Genomic DNA, 20,823 nt, shown 5'->3' on the forward strand with positions numbered 1-20,823 from the left:
CATAAATATGTATATATTTAATTTCTCTATAAATACAACTTTATAATAAGAGAACATTAGAACAGTTATGATATGGATATGAGTCTGGAGCCTAAACCAGGACACCCTATGGTCTCCACGTGTCCACCATCAGTAGGTATCTAAGAGAAATACATTAGATTGCAAATGTTTATGATAAAGATAAAGGTAGGTTTAGGCACCTCCTAGGGCTCTTGATTTAACCTTGGAACAACGCAGTACGTTTACGGAAAATATGTGTTATCTTATTAACTTATTTCTGAGTATTTTTTTAGTAAATGTATATATTTATCGTAAATTGACGTTATTATATAATTTTCTGTATTATTTAGTGCCGATGAAAGGTCAAAATATTTTCATCGTAATGTGTTCGCCACTTCAAAGACATCCCGAATATCGAATCACCAGGAGCCTTTGGCGGCACAATAGTAACTGACACACTGAACTGACTGATGGGATCATTAGCCTCATATCCCACACGAGAGAAAAAGAGATGACAAAGAAGATGATGATGATGAAGAGATATAATTTTTTGGGAATCAAATAAAACACTTTCGTTACAACAAACATTTATTGGACTGGAACTCAAAACTGACATATTAAACCACCGATAAGTCAATCAAACTCACTAACTTTCAGACAAGAAGGTTCAGAACGTTTTATTCCAAGTATTAAAATCTGATAACGATAGCATATTCTGTATGCTGTTCTTGCGCCGCTTAAAAGTATGGCAGTTTAGTTCCGCTTCGTAAGTAAATTCACCCAACTGAAAATAAATGTAAACATAATACTTTTAGGACCAATATATCAGGAGATGGTCTTCCAGGGTTATCTTATTGATTACTTGTGGAACTGCCAGAGATACGAGCGCGCTTAATAGGTAGAAATACTAGATACACCTAGCCCCACCAGTGGGCCTGTGCCTGTGCGCGTCGTGTGCGTTACTGCATATAATTGCATAGGTTATATTTTCACAGACTAAAAAGTGCGTCACGGATAGTCTGTCGTCTGCGCAGGGCCTAATAATGGTGTGTTCCGAAGCTCGTAGCGTGGAATTGAACTTGCTAATGACACCATACTGAATACTGAGGGGATCATTCAAACTGTGTTAGGAATTTTCCGCTCAGTATTCGGTACGGTGTCACTAACAAACAGAATTATAATGGAATAGTCTATCATACATACATATTGCGGTGTGATGTACATGGGGAATAGTACTTCGTTGTCTGACAGGAAGTCAATGACGAAGTCCGCTATAACTTCGAAGTACTGCGACTTTTTAGAACTGGACAGCCGTCGTAACTCACCTTCTAAGTCCTTTGTCTAAAGGGACAATAAGGAGTCATCGATTAATTATTAATCTAGCAATTTACGCGGCTTCACCTGCCTAAAAATTTTACTCTATGTTCTTCTCAGCGAAATCTTGTTCATAACAGGAAAAACATCAAACAAAAGTCGTCGTACAAAATTAAAAAAAAATCGCAAGCAAGTGATAGATCATTCGGTCGGTAAGTATACTATGCCTAATATCCGTTTAAAAGAAAATTTGATCGTGATCCATACTAGACCTACAGTTTCTTTATAAGTATGCAAAACTACTATAACATAATATATGTTTGCAATAACATATAGGTACTTATACTTACCCCGCTTTTGATGCCTTCACCTAAGAGTTTCAAGGTTTCTTCCAGCGTTTTACCCTCAGGTTTATTCTGAAAAATAATTTGAATTAAACAACATGTACTTATATTAGTTTACGATAAAATAGGACGAATTGTATTGTGATGACAAGGCAAATACGTTAACTGCACGGAATTGATAATAAATATAACTTGTGTGTTCCAGACTACAAACGAAGTAAGGAACACCCTCGAACACCTTCTTATTTGTTTGTATAATCTTTATTACTTTAAAATACAAAGGAAATTTACATAATATGATTTATACATAAAGCATAAGCGAGCTTACCCCTAATTGAGACCCCTCCTTCTTTTTCTCCTGTCTCCTCTTGTTTTTCCTGTAAAAGATTATTTGCTTTGCGACCGATAAAATATGAAAAGTACCTTGGGCTTAAGATGCTTTGCCATGTTGAGTACTATTTCTGCTTGTTCATTGTATAGATAGACGCTCCATCCCTCATTGAAGAAATCGTACAAATCATCTATACGGCCAGTCTGTAATGTATCATTTTATTATTTTTATCAATAGCCTTTAATACGTCCTGTTAACGGGTACAGGCCTCCCTTCAATCAACCGGAAGGCGTATGGAGCAAACTCTACCACGCTGCTTCAGTCCGAATTGGTGAAGGCGTTTGGGCCAGTAGCCTCGGACCAACTGCTTAACGTGCCTTCCGAAGCACGGAATCGTCTTACTTTTTTGGCCAATTGGGTAATGCAGGCCAGCAATGTCCTACTAAACAAAGGATAGTTTCATAAAGTGATTTCGACAATGTCTCCATCGGGAATCGAACCCGGAGCTTCAGATTGTGAGTCTTACACTCCAACCTTTAGACCACGGAAGCTGCTGCATTTTATACTTACCTACTATAAAATAGCAAATGTTTCTAAAAAAGTTAAATCCTATTTATGACCCTAACCAAAATTTGACTTATTTTGGCTTTTACTTGAACAATTATTTCATGTATTGGTCAAAACAAGTCTTCAAGGCTTTGTAGATTTACTCCTAAACATCCGTAGCAAACATGTCGTAGAGTCGCGAATCGTCAATATTATGCTTTGAATTAAAAATACATGATAATATAAATTATCAAATAAGAATACACGGTACGTCGAAAATTAAAGTTAATATTTCATAAATCATAATTCAACCCAATATTTTGAATAGTGCATCATTTGTCGGTATAAATAGAAATTCCAAACAAGTACTTCTTGATTGAATGTTGATAGAATATGTTTGTTTATCAAAGTGGGTCATTTAACAAAGGATAAGGAACATAATAAAGTTTCTAAGGTACTGTACGAGGGCTATTCAAACAATTTGGCCGACGAAGCCGGTTTATATAGGCCAATGTTAATGATGTGTGTTAAATGTTTCCAAATAAAAATAAATTCTATCGTTAGTGCTAGTAGAGTCGTAGGTACTACAGTAAACCCACCTACTTCAAAAGAAAAATAATTTGAGGTTTAACTGTTTTTAATATGCTTACTTCATATGTGGTGTTAGTAACATCGTAACGAAAACCTTGAGGGATGTAGTTTTCAAGTGGAATTTTCCGTCGACAAAGTATGCACCCGAAAATAATAAAAAAAAAACTAAAATTTTCATGAATTTTTCGATACGAAATTCTACTTGATATCAACACAGAATCATAGTCTGAATCATCCCCCTCAGTATTTGTTACAAATACTCATTCGGACTTGTGTGGCTACCTGTTCATACCTACTTGTACGGGGTGTGAGTGACATCGCAACAAATACTGAGGGGGATGATTCAGACCATGATTCTGTGTTAGACTCAGAATCATGGTCTGAAACATCCTGCATATGCCTGTATAACTAAAAGTGATCAGTCATCGTCAATTTATAAGTAAGTATATACATAAGAAACAAATAAAACAAAAAGGTGCTGGTGGTGTCGTATCAGGAGGTGAAGGATTTGGCGGGAAGAAGAGAGGAATGGCGATTACTCCACCGACAAGAGCGCAGCTCCACCGAAAAGAGAGAGATATATATACATAAGACCATGCCTATTTCCTCACGGACTACCACTTACTTTGACCCTGAAGCGAGTTCTTCCACTCTCTTCAAAATCCCCATACACCCTAGACGGTTTATTACAGTACTCTTGACCTGGCTTTTCTTTAAAACATTCTGGATTTGGTCTTCATATTCTGACTCTATCACTTACATCAGCCTCGTAAATCTGTCTTCGGCAGTCTTAGATTTTTGTCAAAGTAAAGAAATACAATGACTTACTTCAAATCTCAGATGGACGTTGTTGAGCATAACTGCAGATCGTCCATACAAGACCTGTAGTTTTGATATGGATTTCTTCTGAAACGTCAGACAAGTTATACCGTCGACTGTTAAGTCGTTGCTCAAGTGCAGCTTGAAGTAACCGCTTTTAAATGTTTCCAGAACGTACCCCTGAAATACAACTTATAGATGAGTTTGTTGTATGGAATCTGTGATAGCCATGTCTGGAGACGCGTTCTCCAATCCCTCCCTAGAGGTTAGGGCTCTAAAACTTTCTATTCGACTTTATGATTCGGAATTCATATTTAGATCATAGATAAATGATATTATGTGATTTGTACCCTGTTCATGGCAAGCGTTTCGCTCCCTATTACACGGAACTTACTGGCGAGGATGGCTGTGTATACTAAACATCTCTGCCTACCCTTTGGTCATAAGCCTCTTCATGACCGTTTTTTTTAGACTTTTATAAGACAGGCTCTCCGATACGACTGATATCCGTAAATCGTACTACTAGAGGCCGAAAGCAAAGGCAGCACCAACTGTCAGTCGTACCAATGCAATGATACGAAGCCGTCGGGCTACAAGCATAGAATAAGGAATAATACTAGGATAGATAGAACGGCAACTTTCCGCCCCCACCAGCGTCTGAGCTAGGTTTACCTCGACCCCTCGAACATAGTTTAGATTTGAATCGTGAAGGCTGCGCTGCGGATCGTTGATTTTATTTTTTATCGGTTTAGTTTATATGTTCGAATTTTGAAATTGGACGCCAAAGTTCTTTCGTCTGATTCGAATATTTTAAATTACAGTAATTGCCGGCGCTGGGTACGCCTGCGCGGTGCCTATAAATATTTATTAAGCTACAAGCGCTCCGCTTAAGTGAGCAAAAAATCTCACTTAAAATGGCGCCCTAACTATGTAATAATAACAAGGGCTCATCTAACCCAATGTTGGCGAATATAACGTCAAAAGAAAGGGATGGTATGTTACAGCTTAGGGTTTATATCACTTGTGTGTTAATTTCACTTATTACTTACTTTATAAGCCATGGACTGTATAAAGTAGTGCGGGAACATAGACCCGGGAGGTCGGACCTCAAGATACTGCAGATTTCCGGGCAATCGACAGTACATCACTAACGGCTCTTTTAGCTTCGGCACTAGCCACTTCTTGCCGTATTGTTCGCTCCTTGAAGAAACAAGCATGTAATCACAACTATAAAACAGAAGTTTTCTCGGGCGAAAAGGAGGAAGAAGTATAACTTATTATGGACGACGTCTATTTCGAAAGTCATAGAATTAACTCTGGGAACCCATACTTCTTCTTATAGAAGGAACACTCTCGCCCTTCACCAACACGAGCTAGGCCTCAATCCCTCCTCCAATAAGGGGCCACTTTAGACTATTCAAGCCATAAGTCCAGCTTATATGCATCAGCTTGTTCGTAGTAGTTAGGTATTTGGTACGTAGATGTATAAACGGAGCATACTGTCTGTGAGTAAAATTGTTCTATAGAATAAATATATAAACACCTAAATGTAACTTACAACGATGTACTGCTCGCGGACGAACATGACTCACTTTCTTTGCTCTCTTCATTTGTAGTATTCTGTTTAGATCTAGTTTCTGATGTTTTAAATAGGGGATCTAAAGCGTTTCGTACTTGTTTTGCCAACTGAAAAGTAAATTTATTTATACAAACGTAAACAAAACACACATCGTCACCCTATAGTGAAAATCACGATTTTTTGAAAAATCACTTTCGGGTGTCATTTTTATTAACAAAACAAAAGAGATCTATTTATAAGATCAAAACCTAATAATATGCGGACACACCAATATTTGCCTACTTACCACAAGACCACGTAAACAAAAACACATCGCAGCTATAATAACATTACTAATAAGTACTTACAATGAACGGAACGACTGTATAGAAAGAGCATGGGTAGTCAATATATCGAAAAATAATAGCAGTTTTATATAATTTATTTTGTAATTTTATAAAGAAGTATCGATATATTATATTTTATTGTAATTCATAAGTTACTATGCCCTTCCAGGGTGTTATATGTCTAAAACTGACTTTGATTAATTATTTGACATGTTACATACAATAAATGAATAAATACACTTGTGTCTTACTACTGTGCCGACTTCCCGCGAATCATAGAACTTGTGCAGTTTATTTTCCGAGTCGTATCTGCGGTAGTAGCGAGTGGCGGTCCCGGCCGCGTAGATGGACGGGTTGTTGGTTCGAAACTGATGGTCGATTAGGATTCCCCCGTCGTAGGCCAGCCCACATCTGTTTATAGCTGGCGATGAGAACACAAATCAATGATGGCGAGGTGGTTAAGGAAGAGCTAACGAAAAATCTTAGTCGAGTAGGCCTTAGCTAAGGATTTTGGTTTGCGCCCTCGACTTGAGGACTTTGCTCACTGGAGTCGAGCATATCATACTGCCAACAAAATAATACGAAAACATTAAAAAAAAACAATTGCAAAAAATATATTTACGTTTTCTATGCGCTTCAAGATATACTATGGCTGAAACGCGGAATACTCGTAACATAAACACAGAACGGCGCTGCAAACTGAAGTCAATAAAGGCCGTGAAGAATCAGGAAGTAAGTAGTGAATGTACAAATATAAAATCAATATCAAAATATTTGCTACTTCATAGCTTACCAACAAAGGCATGCGCATTGATGTACCGTTTCCCATAATAGAAGAAGGCATCAACATCAAGCTTGAGCAGATGGTACTGTGAGAGGAACTCCACACAGTACACCAAGTCATCCTCGTCTACGTACCAGCTGTGGAAGTAGTACCCACGGTGAGTAGTCACATTGGTACTCTTCAGATACTCAGTCACTGTCTCGTCGACCTGTAAATGTAAGACAGACAAAAGTGATAATCGTAAATATCGTAATCATAGAGCAACGCGAACCTCCTACGGACCGGATCGTAATGGTTGTTAATCAGAGTCACAAGTCATCAAAAGACAAGCTAGGTAAGCGTCGTCTGGGGGTAATTTAGGCCATTTAAGCGGTTAACCTCTTTATCTGTCGATATACCAGTAGGGATCGAAATTTTCGGGAACTCGTCTAGTTCATAAAAAATATGTAAAGTTAGGATGGCTGAAAACGATGAAAACTGCTTGTTTGTGATAGTGAGGTTTGTGAATCAGAGTCACAAGTCATCAAAGGACAAGCTAGGTAAGTCTCGTCTCTATCTCTGAGGATAATTTAGGCTATTTAAGCGGTTAATCTCTTATCTATCGAGATACCAGTAGGGATCGAAATTTTCGGGAACTCGTCTAGTTCATAAAAAATATGTAAAGTTAAGATGGCTGAAAACGATGAAAACTGCTTGTTTGTGACAGTGAGGTTATTTTTTTTTTTAAAGAAAACAAAATCCTTTATTCTACAATATTACTAAATAAATAATTAAGTTTTCTTTGGAAATCAACATGATCAAAACAAAAAGTATAACTGCAGGAGATTCGCCCAATCCCGTAAATCTCGAATGGGATCTCATCATATTCTGCTTCAGGATTGATCCCGAAAAATTAGACGACATTTCGCGAGATCGGGATTGCATTCCCTAGATACCAGACACAGTAGATTTTACATACATTGTGTCTAGTCGAGATCTGTGTCCCTACCGACAAGTTGTTAGGGAGTAGGTAAGGGAGCGCTCGCGGACTGTCTGTGTCACTCTGAATTTCTCAAGCACTAAGAGAGAGAAAAGCGCAAAAGTACACACGCGAAGCCGTGTGGAGGCGCTAGAACAGTAATATAATAATCTATCGACCTACTTTTGCATTACAAAAGACTGGTACTCGTGGCTTCGTGTCATCTTCCGGGGGGAAAGGCTCCACGAAGACTATATCCTCAGGATTTACGCCGATGTCCAACAGTGCTGATATGCAGCAATACGTGCTGATGCATGATCCGTACACACAGATCGTGACTAGAAGCAAGGTGAGGTGGTATTAAACTGACATTGAACATTTCAGGCTAGGAAAAAACAAGTGATGTAAAGGGACCAAACGTTATACAACTACTTTCTAATTCCAAACCGCTGAACCGATTTAAATAAAAATGGGCAGGTAGATAGATCAAAACCCAGTGATGGACATAGGGTCAGTATTTTAGTGCACTTCCACACGAACAAAGTCACGCGCGGAAGGCTAGTTACGTGTCTTATCCCAACGTGGATTCCCCGTGGTATCAATCAATTTTGACCCACATGTACAACCAATGTTATAGGTAAGTAAATTGTTGAATTTAATAGTAAGTACTTAAATAATAAGCCACTATTTGTATGCCTACTAACAGGCTGAATACAGAGATTGTAATAACTTTATGTAACACCTTTTGTATACCTGTATTCACAAATAAAGATTTTGATTTGATTTGATTTGAAGTAATTAGTTTTTGCCTGCAACTTTCTCATCGGTGTGAATTATCGGGAATGAATTTCCAAAAACCCTTTTTTGCATTTGTCATTTTAGTCCCAGTGCAGCGTTTTGAATTGTGCGTTAGGCTATAAGTAGACTCGGCCTTAGCTAAGGATTTTGGTATGTCAAATTGACATTTACGGTCACGAGTACTAATATGTATACACTTTGAAATCATGTCACATTAACTTTTTTGACAAATTAAACCGTAAGTCTCATTAAATGTCAAATATGATAGTGCGACAGGGTTCTAAAGTGGGTATATGATATTGCTCATGACTGTACATCCTCGACTTAAGGATTTTACTCACTGTAGTCGAGCACATCATACTGCCAACGAAATAATACGAAAATAATGACGTCATGCCTCCACTCAACTACACTGGAGTAAACTGGAGATAAGGTTAAAGCAATGTCTAAAAATAAGGGTAGAATACGGGTGTAAACCTTGTTAGGCTGCTGTAGAGCAGCCTGAAATAAATTAACAATTATTTTACATACATTTCTGATAGTCAGTGATGCTATTTTTGAGTAAGTTGAGCGCTTTTGTGGCGTCAAATATGTCGTTGATAATGAACACATTTTCTGGTATCCTTAAATCCGTGGGCGGCTCTCTCTGTGACTCGATGTAGGACGGATTGTCCATAGTAACGTACGGAGGAATCCGTCCGCGCCTACATGATTGGAAAAGCAATTTATATAATGTGGATAAAAAAGCGAATGAAAAGGGAATTTTGTTATAAAATCGTACAAAATAAATTGAGTAACTAGCCCCTTTTTACATCCCTTTCAAAGATGCCAAAAGTCAATAAAACTTCTAATAAAGCTACGAATACGTTTCTGATAGCATATCTGCCGGATAAGGGTCACATAACAGTGCTAATTGCCAGCTATATTCTGAATAGGTAGGCTATCAAATACTTATGTTTTAACCACTTGATCGCCAACTTACTTAATTTCTTGTTCTCTCAGCGACATGCTACGCATGTACATAGGATGTTGATGCTGACGACCAATCAACAGGAACAACATGTCGTAGAACACCTTGCCTCCGTGGTCGGTCCTTATGTACTTATCTTGTCTGTAAAGGAGAAATGGAAGGGACATTTCAGGCTTGAATCACCTGATTGTCCGAAAAAGTAAGATGATTCCGTACTTCGAAGGGCACGTTAAGCCATTGGTCCCGGCTATTAGCCGTAAAAACACCCCCACCAACCCGCATTGGAGCAGCGTGGTAGAGTATGCTCCATACCCCCTCCGGTTGAAGGTCTGTGCCCAGTAGTGGGAAGTATATAGGCTGTTTATGTATAATGTAAAGGAGAAAATACTTATATGTGTGTAGGCGTATGAAACCCACCACTTTCAGTCTGCGATCAATCTGTCAGCAGACATTTCACCCATGTATTGTGGAAATACCACCAATTTGCCCAAAGCGCTTCGTGCTCTCATTCCTTGAAGAACGGCCAAAGACTGATATAGCCCGCCGCAATCTGTGTACTTTATTAGAATATTCAAAGCTTGTGTAAATAGGCATTTACCTACCAGATACACGAGTTCCACCTGTATAAAGTACTTACTGTAGTCAAACGTGAACCTATTTATAGTAAAATAATTAACAAACTAAAAAAAAATGAACTCATGCGATTCAACTAGACACAAGCACAAGCTTCATTGTACTATTCTACTGAGGATTTCATAAGGCGATAGTCCAGTGGTGCGCGATTGCATTACAAAAGTTGCAGGTGGAAACTCGCCTCTGAATTCACACGGTTAATATAAATATATAGATTTCTACTCGTATTTCCACAACGGGAAAATTATGTCTGCCTGTTAAAATAAAAAAAAAAAAGTTCTATATTCTAAATTAATGAATATTCGTCAACTTACTTGTTAATTTCAACCATGGTTCCGTGGACGGTATTGACGTAGAAGGTGAAAGGGGTGCTTTTGAGGTACCGTCCAGATGTGGTATAGAATCTCGGGAACATCAGTTCGGCTGAAGAGTTGTGGTTGCGGGAGTAGGGCAAGCCGTGTGTCGACACTAGTGTCACGTTCGTGAATGTCAGGTATGTTGATGAATCCCTGGAATTGAAGAACTCTAGAATGGGTAGCAATGAAATCGAAGGATGGTGATGTGCAGGAATCCAATCATAGTGTGCGAAAGAGCGAAAGGGAACTGTTTGACGCTGTCTCCTTCGCTCATTTGTCTCCTCTCCTCTCCGATTTGGTAGAAAGCCATCCTGATATTCAGCAGTTGATGTAACATATTACTGTGTGTAATAGAGAATGGAAGAGTCAGACGTTGAAGACTCGTGGCAAATATGAATTGACAAATTGAGCGTGTAAGACTTTGATGAGAGTCGAAGCGAAAGTGGGTTGTCAAGACCGTAGCCGCAGTAAATGGATTTGTAAGGTTTACATCATCACACAAAATTCTTTACAGCGTTACTCTTTACAGCTCTATACCCTCTCCGGTTGATAGAAAAGAGGTCTGTGCCCAGCAATGAGATGTATAGAGTATGTTTTATACAAACCCAAACAGCAAAGCGGAGAGAAAAGCAAGAGCAGTTCTCGACGCGCCCACGACCACTATCCTGGTATCCACATTAAGCTTTGATATACTAGTCAATTTCTTGCTTATGAACCAAGCGCTGAACGATAATCTGAAAACAGTGTTTGTTATTTGATCCCAAAATTCGATCACTTTATTTTGGATTCGTTTGTTGGCAAGATCTCGCTCACTGCATCGTGTTCAAATCTGGCCGAGATTTTAAATAATCCCTCTCAAAGTAATCCGGGCTAAGGCAAACGTTAATGGTAAGACTTCTATTTCAAGGGTATGCCATTATAAAGTGTGTTTTGGTCTCTCAGGACCAAATCCTCCGGCGGGCCGGCACAGTACACGTCATCAGGAAATTCAACAAAAGGAAAATTACATTTTCTTAGACTTGTTGTAGACATGCCTGAGGTCTTCCTTGATCCTGGAATCAGATCGCCCCCGATAGGGTACTGGTGTCATTGCAGTCGCTATTCCGTTGGCTTTGTGCGCTACCTGAAATAGACAGAGCATCATGTCGTTCGCTTTATCCCACGACGACAGCAGCTTTATATCTATTCCGGGCTTGGACTAATTAAGATCCCGGGTTTTGTTGTGGTCGGCTCTGATATAGCACGTATTCGTTAGGTAAGATGTACATGTGCTCATTTCTAAATAACTTCAACAAGATTTATAGGCACTAATTGACAATCAATAATATTGACTTCAGTAGTTTCCTTTTATATTTAAGTCCCAGACTATGCCTGAAACTAAGAAAATGGACATAGGAAACTTCTTTGGACGCTGGACTTTAAACAGCCCTTAGCTAAAACTCAGTTCAGAATTGTAAATATTTCAGTCACCAGACCCCAAGTCTAATAAAGGCTGTATCAGTTTACCCATTTGTTCCTGTACGCGGTAAGCCACACCAGCGTGGTACTAGCGGTCATTCTCATCATCTCCCTGGCGAAAAAGGCGTAGTGAGGCGCAAACGCCGGGTAGACCAGTGCTGTCTTCAACATTGAGAAGCCTCCGTCTAAACCGTTGCCGCTTATGTGATACCTCGGACGTTCAAACACGTCTAACATGAACTTGGCTCTTATGAGCTCTATGTTTTCTGGTAAGCTGGAAATTTTATTAATTTGTGGGTTATTAGTCATGTTATCCGACTTGACTTATAGTAGATTACCTCGGATCAAACTGCTGGGATTATAAATTTGAACCTTTCCAAAGTAGGCACCATAAAGAAGTATGAAATATGACGATATTTTGTTTGTCTACCTAATTCGATTACGAAGTTGAAGCGGGCTTGATTGACCTTATCATCCCGATGGGGGCAATTAGTATTTTTAAGCCGTAAGCCAGTAAGGAGTAAGGGAGTGCGCGCAAACTACCTGTCTCTCTCGCACGGGTACGCAATACACGATAAGAATGAGTTTTTGTATTGAATGTCCGGGTTTCCTTTACTTACGCTTCTAAGCTCGTAGCGACGCGGGGAATGAACCTTTTAGTAATTGATTGTTTTTAGAAAATATCTAATATGAGAGCGTACCTTACAATACCAATTCCAACAATAGACAGTCCACTTAGAAACACATAAGCCCATTGCGTATGATTATTTGCTATAGTCTTCTCAATAGTGTAGATAGTCTCTCTAGCATCCACGTTACATAAGAATTTTGCGATGCCCGGTATATCTGCAAATTCTGCTGGACGTACCCGCATTCGTCTGTAATATTTTTTTTGCAATAAGTTTCTTTAGTCACTGGCTTTATTTAACCCTGGTTAGTAATAAAATTAATGAACCAGTAGGCTCTGCACGGTAACCGCGCCGCGAAGTTATACGATCTCTATCTATGTAGATTGCATTTAACTGCATCTATTGGTCGCAGCCCTCGAAATAATTCGCGCCAGGCGCGGTACGGTTGCTGTGCAGTTCCCGCAAGATTGTCTTATTCTAAACATAGTAGATGTAACTAAATTATGTGACCATTTTACATACCCAAGAACGGAATTCCTGTTAGCAACGTACAGTGCGTATGGACAACAAATAGTCGGTTTTGTTGGAACGAACTGAAAATATACACGTAGTAATGTAGTTAGTAGCTACATTATTAACATGGTTTATTAGTCTTTCTAAAAATTGTTTCACTTACCTCCGCTAAGTTCCGATGAGCGCTAAGTTTCATGCGCGCTAGTTTTAGAACTGTCTTACAACTATTGGGCAAATGCTTGGGGAAAAAACCTGTCCATCTTCTCTTTTGTTAGTCTTTAGCGAACTCAATAGGTACCTATACAACTTAATTGAAAAAAAAATATTTAGAAACTTTAGAAACACTTACTACAAAATGATGAAGCAGGGCAAAACTTGTTTGTGAAGTGGGAATCCGAATGATACAATAATCGTAAGTTGGTAAGCTTTCAAATGCTGCTTGTAAAAGGTCATAGGCACGCCTGAGAAAACAAAAAGTGAGAAATTCACCACATTCACAAAACATAGCTCATTTAAGTAAATGATGATTGATTCTTGGAAATGTGATAAAGTAGAAGATAAAAAGATGTACTTAGGTTAGGTAACATAAACCTTACCTTTCATCCACAAGAGCCGAATCCATACCAAATAATTCGATACTAAAAGCATTTGGTGTCCCTTCGAAGAGGAGTCCTTTCTGGTATTCGCCCATCGAAGCCCTTCTACCTGAAATGAGGGTATTTCCAGGCTACGTTCACCAAAATCAATATAGGTGGCGCTGTACAGTTTTTCCTCCATTTAACCTAGCTATGTGTTATACTAGCTGTCCAAAACAAAATCGACCGAATTTGACGTTATCGTAGCGAGCATTTTAGAAAGATACTTTTTTCCGAATTTTAAAATTTCCATACCGTTCTCAAGAACTTCGTTTACCCGCAAATAGTATTATCTTGTCTTATAAGGTGTCCCATTGCGCTGTTTACCCCACCATCACTGCAAAGTGGATACAATTAAATAATAGATCTAAGCTGAAAATGTACGTACGCGCAGCTTCAGCCAGGGCTGGGTCCTGTTTCGGCTGTGATTTTTCACTGAAACTCAAATAAGCGTATGAAATAATATTAGTTTTTATCGTTCAGGGGGGTTAAAATGGCCACATCGAAGCAATTCATCTAAGAAAGCAATATTGCTATTTGAAAAGCAATATTGCTTTCTTATTTGATTGAAAAGGGCGTTGAAAAACCTTTCTGATTATAATTGTACCAACGTTTGTCTAACAAAAAGCTCGATGAAGCGTGGGTACTTAGTTGATCATGCGTTGGATGTAGGCACATAGTTGTAAGAGAAATTCCACTCACCATTCAAATTCGTAGTCATTGGTAAATGACATCATTTCGGGTACAGTGTAAATGGCACGGGGATCTATGTTGATAATGTCATAGTCGAACGGTTCATCGTCTAGTAGGAGAAGTAGGGAGTAGTTGGCCATAGTAGTCAGTGATAGTACAGAGGAGAACAACTTTTCGCTCTCTTGTGAGTTGGTCAAGTGGGAGCCGTGCGCAGTGTCATAGCTGTGCCGCCGGCTGCGGTCCGGACGAAATAATACCTTGCTCGGTCTCGCAGTTCCACCTACAACTGACACTCTCCTTGACATAGGCTAAAAAATACATTGTCTGTTAGTCCTATCCAAGAGCACATTGGTTAAGATTTAAACAATCACAAAGCGTAATCAACATCGGGTGAGAGCCATCAGAGAAAATACAAACTGTCACAAAGTGTACAATACCAGTAGGCTCTGCACGGTAACCGCGCCGCAATATATCGAGGCCTTCGACCAATAGCCTTTTGACGTCCATCTACGTAAATAATAATAATAATAATAAAAAAAGTTTAAATAATAATTAAATAGCATTCGTATCGTTTATTGGTCGAAGCGCTCAATATAATTCGCGCCGCGCGCGGCACGGTTATCATGCGGACCCGGCTGGTGAGAGTCAATAATTTCGTGGCTAACTTTTCAAACTGACGTATCTGCAATTTTTCGCTTACGTCTGCGAGATCCTGAGATGTATAAACTATTCGAAAGACAGAGATAGTAGATGATATAAGAAAGTAAGCGAGACGTTGTTATGCGTTTACTATCGGAAAGACAGAGATAGTAGATGATATATGAAATTAAGCGAGACGTTGTTATGCGTATACTATTGGAAAGACAGAGATAGTAGATGATATACGAAAGTAAGCGAGACGTTGTTATGCGTATACTATTGGAAAGACAGAGATAGATTAAAATAATTTGTGTCTTATTGACAACAGCAAAAGGTGGTGGGTGAGTGGGTGACCCGCTAAGGGTCGCCATTGATGGTGCGAGATGGTTCGAGATGGTTGCGGCTGCACGCACACATTTCTCCTCCCGCTAGGCTGCTTTAATTTGCTACTCTTTATAAATAAATATTTGTCTACTAACACTAGATTAAGTACTATGTTGCTAACATCTATGGACAATAGTCTGAAAATAAAGATATGTGATTTTGAATTTTGGAAAGGTGCAAATCAGATTCGCCGAAAATTTCAGATACGTCATTTAGCGACGTCAGCGACGATTTGACCGGCCAAGTAGAAAAAATAGGGTAATCAAGACTGGCAAACGTACCTAATTATTTTTACGGAAGAAAAGATTTATTCACGTACATAACACTTAATTACATACACAAAAACTCACGCCCGTAGTCCCTAATGGGGTGAGCAGAACCACGACTTTCAAAATATAAATAAATAATACGTACTTCGTCATCTTGCGTTTCAAACTTCGTTTCACACTCGATATTATCAAAAGGACCCAATTCGCCGCGCATTAAAGGATTCCTGTTTAGAAAAGATTTGATTTATTCACTCTCTGTCTTTTTTTTGTATTCCAACATCCCGCGCTCCAATACATTGACTTCTTTCACCCTACGGTTGCCTGGCAGAACTTGCTGTTTTGTGGTCATTTTACCCGGTTGTAACAAATACTTGTGCAATAAATAAATATTGATTGATGGAAAACAGTTCAGTCACAGGGACTATAACCTGACAGAGGGCAGCAGTAACTGTCAGTACTATTCAGAGGCGGAGTACGGATTTGAAATAGACTACTCTGGGCGCCATCCCACTCGCGTCAGACAGAGTACTGCGGGGCAGAAGGCAAGAGGGAAACCACTGCCTTATTTTTCCCTAAAAAGTAGCATGGAGAGGAATGTTACACGCGACAAGAGCGTGGTTCTTAAATTAGTGATGATTGAAAATAAAAAATATAGACTACAAGTTTCTGTACGGCGTCTACACTTTCATCTTTTTGGTTAATATACTTCTATAACCACCTCCGTGGTTCAGTGGTTAAATAACCCTGACACACACACACAACCCACACGATAAAAGAAGAATATACTCACATGTTTTCACGCGTGTTCGTAGGTTTCATATAATAAGTATTATGCTTTCACTTACCCAAACTCTTTAAGCAGAACATTACTCCGTCTCAATTTCTCTCGTTCCAAAGGCTTAGCCAATAGCAGTCCATGAAAGGCGCCCAATTCGTACGTGTGCTGCATTTTCTCGTAATTCACCTCCGGATTCAAACACATCATACCCACCACTTTATCCATATGCTAAAAATAAGTGTCAACATTTCAGGGAGAGCCTTGAGCGGTCCCCATTTATCCGGCTAAGTAGCTAATGCCATATGCGGAAATTCTACATTAAGCCATGTCAAAAAGAACTTATACTCGTATCTTCGAGTCGTGTTGTAAATGTTGCTTCTATAGTTATTTTCACCGACGTGTCGTAATAACCGACAGAGGGATTGTGTTTTTTCATAACCTGTCTATCATATCAAAACTGGCTGCAAGTTGTGTGTAAAACTGGTTGCTTGTGTCTCTACGCACCCCATTAGGAATTACGGGTGTGAATTTATGTATTAAAAGCCTCCGTGGCATTAGGCACTACGTGGCAGAGCATTAGACTCATGATTTGCAGGTCTGGGTTCGATTCGATGGGGACATCTGATTGTTCGAGAAAGTAAGATGATTCCGTGCTGATTATTACTTATGCCTAAAAACACCAACCCGCAGTGGAGCAGCGTGGTGGATTATGCTCTATACCCCTACGGTTGATTGAGGGGAGGCCTGTGCCCAGCAATGGGTCGTATATAGGCTGTATATGTTTATGTGTTATGTACTAGAGCTACTTACTTCAGCAACGATAACGCTTCGGTTCGATTCCGGGTGCCGAGCTATGATTTCACTGATGTAATAATCACCATACATGTTCTTCAGTTTCGAACACTTCTTGTGCAGCATTTCCACAATGTCGTCGTTGTCCTCTTCTCTATTTGATAATACAATCCATAATTATAAATATACAGTCTTCGTCTAATGGTTAGAGCGATATGGGCTCACGATCTGGAGGTCCGGGCTCGATTCCCGATGGGGGCATTGTCGAAATCAGTTTGTGAGACTGTCATTTGTTTGGTAAGGACATTGCAAGCTGAATCACAATGGTTGATTGTAAAATTTATGTATGTATATGTATTATGAATATGATGATTGATTGAAAAGAAGCACAACAGTGGGTTGTAATAGGTTATTTATGTATGGATATGTATTATTAATATGCGAAGACTAACCCCTAAGACCTAGGATTTATCGTGCACTGAATCGCTGAAAATGGATGAAAATTGCCACATACACAGTTGGAAACCTAGGCACGGGCATAAGTTATCTAGAGACTTTATGGAGTAAGTACTTTTCACAGGGACCACAAGGACGCCTTTTTTTATTTGTTACACCTATAGTAAGTATTATCTCTTCATATATAAAAGCGAAAGATCGCTGACTGTGTCCGTCAGAATCGCCGGTCACTCGATTTTGTCGCAAATGTCTGATGAAGTGGGCAGCAATTGAGCACCATTTTGCTAGTTGATGAATGTTGAATACGCACACAGCGCGCCGCACTTTAAGCGCGGGACAGAAATCCTGACGAGAAGCGACGAGTAGATACATGCAGCTCACTTTCTCCTCTCTCGCCATACAGCGCCGTAGAACCGGCCGTTTCTTAAACAACGGGTATTTCTCCAAGTAATCTGCAAATAATATTAAGTATCGAAATTAAAGATAGATTATTACAGACGGCGATACGGTTCATCACATGTCACATTGGTTTAGACCAATGTCTTGTCTAGACGGTTACAGCTAGGTGAAACGCGGGTATTTTCGTCATGCGATACTGTACCTTTGACTACGCCAATTGAAATTAGAATGAGTTTATATTATTTTTATTGTGTTGAACCACGTCTTTAAATTAAGTAGCCGCTGTATAAAAGACATGAATGAATGTGTCGCACTAATTTTCCACGTCACGTCAGCAAGGTGCAAGAAAACCAATTAATGAGTTTGTTTCTCGGACCAGGTAAGCACCGTTTTGAAAAATCATATTTGGAAGTGATTTTTGTTGACAAAACCTCGCAATAGCGTCTCTAGGTTCAATCCAGGTAAAAATTTATGTCCTCAATTTTTACCCGCATTTAAATTACTTAATGAAAAGAAATCGTGGTTTGTTGAAGACAAAAATGTGCTTACATGATTTTCGGATGACGATACGCGGATTTAGCTCCGAGCATGTTCTCATCTCCAAGACTGGTAATAGAGAATACAGTACTACTATAATACAGTATTTCAGATACAAACATACGCATACAAACCAACTTTACACGCAGGAGGTACGATAAGGATAATGTCGTGTAAGTAACTGTCATTCATGAACACTGACGTTAGAGCTTCCTCCAAGAAAAATCCTGACACTGAATCCATGCAACATATAAAATGTATGAAGAGAGTATTGCGAGACAAGTAGTGTTTCCTGTAAATAAAATAAAGACGGGTTAAAACACGTGCTGTTATGGATTTAAAACGTGAGGTTTAAGTAGGAACGGAAACAAGATGATGGATCGACTTATTCCACTCTAACCATGCGCGCCAGGTGGATGGCTAGGGAGTCATGCCCCTCACCCCAGCACTCCGGAGTGCAAGGGCATGCCATAACATTCGACGAAGTCCTATCAGATTGAAAACGTCACACATTCGAGTATTCTGCTTGGTCGTGTTCACGGAATACAGAAGAGTTCGCTGTGTTGTAAACTAGGATATTGGCCCCGATTCCTGCAGACACCTCCTAATTTTACTTTAAGTTATACCAGTCATTTTCTTATCAGCGGAAGAAAAAAGGGACGGATAATTTTCAGCTCTTAATTTTAGGAAGAATGAGTAAATTAATGAATAACGCGGGCGAATCAAAAAGGTATCTCGCTGATATGCAAACCGTTTGACGTGTGATGTCAACTTAATTCTGTCGGGTTATTAGTCAATGCAAAATTTTTACAGGGTTGTTTTTGATTTGTGCTTAAAATTGACGTGTGTTCCATAAATATGCTTGTCGCCTACCCGTCCCTCTCCTTTTCGACGGATAAGAAAATGACAGATATAACTTAAAATACAATTGGTGATGGTGTTTACAGGAATTAGCACCAATATAATATGGTCCTTATACGCTTCACAGACAACTCAACCAGCTGAATACAACACAGCGAACGTGGAACGCTCAAATGAGTGACCCATTTCCGTCTTGTCTTACATTAATTATAGTAAATCACCAGCGGCCGCGGCATAGGTTTCGCGTCGCGCGCGGCGCAAATTATATCAAGGGCTTCGACCAATAGGCGTACGATGTTTAACCACGTAGATAGCGTTCGCTGCGTCTATTGGTCAAAGTAGTCGCTAATTCGCGCCGGTACCTGCACTGTTCACCCTAATTATCTTTGTACTTATACCAAACTATCAGTTATCTTCAGACGACTTCTAGTTCTGTCAATATTATAAAGATTACCGGTATGACTGTATAGATATACGTAAAAAAAGAAAACTAACTTGTATAAGTTTCGTATCCAGTACTCCCAGGAGGCGGGATCGACCGAGGGCACAGGCGGATGGTCGTTCAACGCCAGGAAACCTTGCACGCACTTGTCTTTGTCTATCATGCATATCGCCAACACCGACAACTCACTGCGAAAGTAAAACCAAAGTACAGGCAATGCCCTAACATATTTTTATAGAACGTATAGCTGTGTTGAGGTTTTTCTTGCAGCCTCTTTTCCCCGGCTATACAGATTGTGAGAAGCTGCAGTAGTTTTAGGCGGATGAGACGTTTGTTATGTAAAAAATTATTAAAAATATACAATTATGCTTACGTAAGAGCACTGACCGTACATCAATAAATAGTAGTGCTGGTAAAAATATGTAAATAAAGATTTTAAAACGCGTAATTTATACCCAATGATGTCTTAAAACATATTCATAATGCTGGATTTGCCAAGCCAGAAGTCATACCCCTTCCAAGTTTGTTATTATACAGACTCGTCTAGCTTTTAAGTTTTTATTTTTAACTTCATTCATGGGTACTTACATCAAAGCGCCGACGTCTTCGACGTTAAAAAGTGTTTGTGTCTCCTCTCGATCCCAAAACCGTTCAATATCGAACTTATCCTGGTCCACCGCCCGTCTGAACATCCGGCCATCTTGCACATCGAAGTCGAAGAATATTGACATGGTTCAGCAGTAAAATTGCTCTGATTTATAATTTATCACAGATTTATTGTTGTAGGTATTAGCGGAATCTATTAGGCTATGAAATGATACTGTCATTTACAAAATTGTAAGTGTACATGTATGCGTTGGGAAACATATTATTATTGGTGTCGTTTTGAGTTGGTTGAGATAGCAATATGACTAAACTACATGAGTTTGTTTATTATCGCAAAGTAATGGATTTCCACCAAAGCAGAGCGGAGCAGACACGTGCGTAAG

The 20,823-nt window shown here is 39.3% G+C and overlaps 1 protein-coding gene across 1 annotated transcript; it reads right to left on the reverse strand.

Annotated features, from left to right (window-relative positions):
- Positions 1-667: 667 nt before the first annotated feature.
- LOC126373465 (cilia- and flagella-associated protein 61-like) lies at positions 668-20,565 on the reverse strand. The gene is made up of 29 exons (XM_050019624.1): positions 20,423-20,565; positions 19,888-20,022; positions 18,666-18,823; positions 17,906-18,047; positions 17,158-17,293; positions 16,415-16,575; positions 15,715-15,793; positions 14,287-14,585; positions 13,973-14,019; positions 13,546-13,654; positions 13,299-13,410; positions 12,959-13,029; positions 12,509-12,685; positions 11,856-12,081; positions 11,357-11,472; positions 10,955-11,083; positions 10,308-10,502; positions 9,373-9,501; positions 8,922-9,094; positions 7,776-7,930; positions 6,644-6,842; positions 6,102-6,271; positions 5,504-5,631; positions 4,995-5,145; positions 3,955-4,125; positions 2,082-2,192; positions 1,665-1,730; positions 1,204-1,341; positions 668-784 (listed from the first exon to the last, which is right to left on the reverse strand). The coding sequence occupies exons 1-29, from the start codon at positions 20,563-20,565 to the stop codon at positions 668-670; spliced, it is 4,143 nt and encodes a 1,380-aa protein (XP_049875581.1).
- Positions 20,566-20,823: the final 258 nt, after the last annotated feature.

This window comes from Pectinophora gossypiella, chromosome 15 (genome assembly GCF_024362695.1).
Source record: "Pectinophora gossypiella chromosome 15, ilPecGoss1.1, whole genome shotgun sequence".
NCBI lineage: Eukaryota > Metazoa > Arthropoda > Insecta > Lepidoptera > Gelechiidae > Pectinophora > Pectinophora gossypiella.